The sequence below is a fragment of the Puccinia triticina genome, chromosome 12A (assembly GCF_026914185.1).
Source record: "Puccinia triticina chromosome 12A, complete sequence".
Taxonomy (NCBI): Eukaryota; Fungi; Basidiomycota; class Pucciniomycetes; order Pucciniales; family Pucciniaceae; genus Puccinia; species Puccinia triticina.
The window spans coordinates 2,152,942-2,158,504 of record NC_070569.1 but is presented as its reverse complement, the minus strand read 5'-3'; the positions used below and the strand labels follow the sequence as shown (position 1 = coordinate 2,158,504).

General features: G+C 46.6%; 2 protein-coding genes across 2 annotated transcripts; both read right to left on the bottom strand.

The window, feature by feature from the left end:
• Positions 1–2,047: 2,047 nt before the first annotated feature.
• Positions 2,048–3,107, bottom strand: PtA15_12A199 (uncharacterized protein; the record flags this gene model as incomplete). Its single annotated transcript, XM_053161784.1, has 2 exons — positions 2,048–2,487; positions 2,729–3,107. 2 exons carry the CDS (start codon positions 3,105–3,107, stop codon positions 2,048–2,050), a joined length of 819 nt encoding a protein of 272 aa, XP_053025768.1.
• Positions 3,108–3,475: 368 nt separating this feature from the next.
• On the bottom strand, positions 3,476–5,146 carry PtA15_12A198 (uncharacterized protein; the record flags this gene model as incomplete). Its single annotated transcript, XM_053161783.1, has 8 exons — positions 3,476–3,732; positions 3,852–3,917; positions 3,987–4,121; positions 4,199–4,225; positions 4,408–4,524; positions 4,598–4,708; positions 4,780–4,878; positions 5,068–5,146. The coding sequence occupies 8 exons, from the start codon at positions 5,144–5,146 to the stop codon at positions 3,476–3,478; spliced, it is 891 nt and encodes a 296-aa protein (XP_053025767.1).
• Positions 5,147–5,563: the final 417 nt, after the last annotated feature.

Genomic DNA, 5,563 nt, shown 5'->3' with positions numbered 1-5,563 from the left:
AGGGGCGCCGGGTTTTGATACAGAAAAAGAATAAGATAGCAACTTGGCCAACTCCCAGCAACGTCACAGAACTTTGAGGTTTCATGGGAATAGTAACTTACGTCAGGATATTTGTGAAAAATCTGTCAGAAATTGCAGCCCCTCTTTGAGAGCTCACACAGAAGGATGAGGAATGGATCTGGGACAACAATTGTGATGCGGCCTTCAACCAACTGAAGGAAATTATTGGAGAGGATGTTACGCTGAAGAGACTGGACAATTCGAAAGAGGCGGGTCTCATTATTTTGGCAGTAGACTCTAGTTTTATTGCAGCAGGGGCGGTACTTTCACAACAGGAATTGGAAACAGGATTAAACCAACCAGTATGAATCAACTGTGTTTTCACCCGTTGAGTCAAAATATTCTCAACCAAAACTAGAACTTTGCGGGGTTGCAAGAATTTTGAAGAAGCTGCAGACACTTCTGTGGGGCCAACACTTTGAGCTACAGGTGGATGCGCAATTGTTGATACAGATGATTAACTCACCATCTCTCCCAAATGCACCAATGACAAGATGGGTAGCGTTCATTCAGCTATTTTCATTTGACATGGTACATAAGCCTGGGAAAACCTTCACACTGCCGGATGCTCTGTCTAGGCGGCCCATAAGTAAAGAAGAAGAGGAGTTCTACGAGGACACAGAGGATTTTGATGAGGAGGAACCACTAATTAAAGCCTGCTTACAGTTTAAAATAATGTCAAATTCAACGGAACTACTGGAATGGGAAACACCAGGATTCTGGACAGACCTCAAATATTATCTGCAAACATTGAAGCAACCGTGTTCCATGGACTCAGATGAATTCCAGAAATTGAAAAGGAAGTCTGTCAATTATTTCATTTGAGACGGACGGCTTATGAGAAGGCACCCACCCATGCCACAACTAGTTATCTCCAAAATAGCTTACCAAAGTAAATTATTGCGGATGGTGCATGAAGAGCTGGGACACCGGGGGCTTGAGGAAACATATCAGCAACTAGTATGCCGGTTCTGGTGGCCTAGTTTGAAGAAAAACATCAAATTATGGGTACAGAGCTGTGAGCCTTGTCAAAAGAGGGATCCACTAGTCCCATGGGAAATATGACACCCCACAGGGGAAAGCAGCTTATTTGGACAAGTGGCCCTGGACGTCTGTCATATTAAAGCAGGAAGATACAAATACTTGCTAGTGGCTCATGACGCACTGACCTCATTGGTCAATATCCCTATTGGGATATCTTGTAAAAAATTTGGGACATTTGGGATATTTGGTAAATTTGGATTTTTTTTTTTTTTTTTTTTTTTTTTTTTTGGGTGGGCATCAGTTTGAAAAGCTGTAGCCCCAAAATAATACCACTGTAAAAGCTCTCAAGTGGAGGTTTGGGCCCAATCCCGCGCCCCAAAGGGGTGCTCTCCTCCGCGCCTCCTCAGAGGAAGGGACTGGTGTCAAGTTGGCTATGGAGGAGGGTCCCACATTCTAAATGGTCTTCTGGTATCACATCCCAACCCCGCTCTGTCTCAAAGATTGCGCATCGCCCAAGGCGTGCCTGCCTGCCAACTCAGAAGGGGCAGTGACCATGGTCAAGACAAACTGTGCATGATATTTCAATCAGCATGATCAGCAACGGTGGCTGTCATGATCTACTGAAACCAGGAAGCTTGTAAACAAAACGGCCATAGAGCGCTACTGATCTGTATGATTGGGGAAAAAAAGGAAAGACGCTTGCGTCGATCAAGCCGGTAGAAAAAGGTTGGGCAAGTACTCTTGGACTAGACAAGATTTAATGACAGTGGGATAATTTATGTTACCGCTCGAAAGGACGATATGCTGCAACAATTGGAGTTTGAAAATAATAAGTCAGTCTTTCTACGTCTCAAGAGCTTCAATACAATTTAGCGTACCCTTAACTCTCCTTGAGAGCCTCATGAATCGCATTGGTTAATGACACGTCAATGGCAGAGTTGAAAATCAGGGAGGGTTCGACTTTTGAAATAAGCTGGAGGCGTGGTAGTCCTTGAGGGGCCAGCTAAGCAGGATTGGAATGTGTCTTGATGTTTTTGTCAATGCTGTCGATAATTGGGACACTGTTCTCTGGTTCTGGTTCAGAAATGTGGACATGGGCCCCGGCTTTCACGCTGGATAGATTTGATTCAACTTCGTTGGTGGGGAAAGTTGAGTTGGCTTTATTGCAAGGAGCAAGGTCCTGATCAACTGGTACTGCGGCTTTGTTCTTAAGAGTGATTGTCTCACCCTGTATAGTTAATTCGGATTTGAAACCGGGAAACTTCGGTTCGGCTTCCTTGCCTGTAGCCGTTGATAAAGATTTCTTGCTGGAAACAGTCAACTCGGCATCCGTGCTAGCGTCAGGTAATTCGCAATAAACACTGATTGGAGATTCGGGGGCCGGAAGCTGTTTGCTAGATTCGCTGCATGTTCTTGGCGAGGAGGGCTGGGATTGATTATTGACTAGAAAAGTGTTGCACACCGGCAAAGTGATGGGGTCTTTGAGCGCGACCGGAATGGAGTGGTGGGCGGAATCCAAGGGTTGTTCAAGAAAGGATGTTTTAACGGAACTGGGGATTTGTCAAAGCTTGAGCAGTGCATCTTGCACAAACTCCGAGAAATGGTCCTTGGCCGTCATCACTGCTGCTATAAAGGACATCACGTTCAACAAGTGACCAGTACAAAGAAAATAAGCCACACTTACATGATGATGATTTAGTTGGGGGGTAGCTTATGGCTTCACCTGAATTTGAAGAGGTTGATGGATCAGATGGAAACAATCCGGGTAGTTCACACTCAGTATGAGTTTCTATGGTGTCGTGTTGCTCTGCGACTGGTGTAAGCGGAAGGAGTAGCTCATTGCATTTGGTCGAGGTTTCGGAACTATTGATCAGACTCCATTGAGTCAGCCCTTCATTGAAATCTAACAGGAGGTCAGGGGTAGGATTTTGGGGCATAGGATTGGCTACGATGGGAGGTGGCAATCCGACAACAAGAGTGGGAGGTGAATCAAGTAGATGAGGGGCCTGAGGGGTATTGTGCCTTGTGCTGTCCTTTGGGTCCCAATAATGAGGACTTCCCATTGCGGCTGCGGATTCTGGGTTTGCTGCATAGGTAGAAAGTATAAACGTTGTACATGTCAATTATGGTGAGTATACCATCTGTGGTAAAAAAATTACTCACTGGGAATTTTCGCTACTGAAACTATCCCGGCTTGACCGTGTTGAAGATAACACCATTTGCTACCCACATTGAGACGAGAAATTGTCGGTTTCACGCTCTTATCAATGGGGTCCAAGACAGACCATTTCCTTCCCACATTCAAGCGACTGATTGCCTGATTCATGTCTGAGTCCTCTACCCGCAACACTGAGGGTAGCATGTGGAATTTGACGGTCTTCATGCCAGTACGGGGGGGGTCAATGGCGGCGGGATGTAGGGCTGGGGTGGTTCAAGCGTTCTCAGCGTTTTTCTGGTTGCCTTTGTCTGAAGATTGGCGCTTAGTTTTGAGCTTTGGGGTTGGGCCTTGGGAAGTGGTGGCGGAGCGAGGGACTTTGCATATGGCTTGACTATCCTCCACAATTTTCTTGATTTCTTTGTCAGAACTTTCCTTGATTTCGGTGATAACGGGAGCTCGGCGCTTAGTTTTGAGCTTTCGGGCTGGGCGAATACTTGGTTCGGCTTCCGGAGCACGAGTCACCTTGCAGTCTGGATTGAAAAGAGCAGTGCAACTTATGACACACTTCCCATCATCTGTTTTCAGCAGATTGCAATTGGCATTAACAAATGGTATTACTCGCATCAGATGAGTAAAGCTTGTAACGTACCTGGCGGGTTTCCAAGATTTACCGTTTTACAACTAAAGCCCGTGATGGAGGGGGTTTGGCGATGAACTGAAAAATCCCACGGAGCAATTAGAAATTCATGTGATGGCAACGGTTAGTTTGGGAGGTTTGACTAACGTTTGGATTTCTTGCCTTTGACAGCAGTCATCCCATCGGAAATTTGATCCACTGCAGTCCAAACATCCTCGCGGACAGAAAAGGCCTTCGAAATACCAGCCGTTTGGTCATGCGTCGGGAGTGCCTCAACAGCCCCTATCAAGATAATCCCACGGAGTAATGACAAATTTGTATAATGATCAAGGTTGGTTTACCTGGCGGATTTGACTTACGTTTGGACGTCTTGCCTTCGACATTGACTATCACGGCCAAAGTTCTGTCCACTGCGAGCTGAGCTTCTTTCAAAGGAAAACCATTTCGAGTGCAGGCTGTTTGTCCATGCATTGGGAGCGCAACAACAGCCTCTATCAAGATAATCCCACGGTGTTATGAGAAATTCCTGTAATGGCCACAGTTAGTTTGCACGGCGGATTTGACTTACGTTTGGATTTCTTTGCTTTCACATTAACCATCACGGCCGAAGTGCTGTCCACCGCGAACTGAGCCTCCTGGACAGGTACATTAACGTTTGGGGGGGCGGCTGTCGGGGCAGGTACTTCTATGAATGATGTCGGTCAGCCTAGTGGAGGTTGCAGTAGATAGAATAACTGTTGATCAACGTTTTGACTTACGTTCAGATTTATTCCTTTCCACATCGGCTCCCTCATGCAAACTACTACCTAGAACCTGAACATCCTTGATAGGATTAACCTGTAGAGTGCCAGACTTTGGGACTGCAGCTTCTGAGAGTTTGCATCATGTCAGCCGGCGTCAGCTTGTAGGTGACAGTGAATATCAATACAAATCTGCGTACGTATGGGTCTTTGGACAACTTCAGCGAATGTTGGCAAGTTGCTGCCAAGCGATGTAGCACCTGCTGGTTCTATGACCCTGACAGGGTTTTCCACAGGATCTAGAGATGGCAAAGATGTTAGACGCAGACAGGCAAATGCGAAATAGGAGTTTATAAATTACCTTGATGATTCGCCGTGTCTCCTACGACAGGAGTGATAGGTTTTGTGACGGGAGCAGAGAAGGCAATGAAAAGGGTGACGGTATTGAGCAGCGCAATTGCGGAGAAAAGTACAAGTTGTTCATTTACCTTGATGATTGGCCGTAACTCCTGGAATCCCGGCCAGAGCACCCGCCGCAGGAGTTGATCTGCGTGGCGCACGGGGCATGCGGGCAACCGCAGTCAGGTTTCCGGGAACTGACCTTCAACGTGTTGTGGGGACGGTAGCTGCGTCTGCGGGTGGGTCAGGAGGGTTGCTACGGTATTGCATAGCGCGACCTGTGGCTGGCTGAGGAGCTATCAACACAACAAGAATTCAATTAAATACATGACCGGGGGATGCTAATGCACGCATGATTTCAACAAACCTGCTTCAAGCCGCTCTTGCACGAGTTTGACCAATTCTTTCCTGGTGATTGAGGACGGCAGATAAATGCGAGTGTCATCTTGATAGAGGAAGTCTATCAAATCCGACTTGGTAACGTGAGATGCAGATGGGTTGAAGGTTTCAATATTCATAGCAACAAGGTGGTAATCAAGCGGGGTTGTGTGGGTTAGGCAGATATCTGTAAAGAGGTGGTTGGAG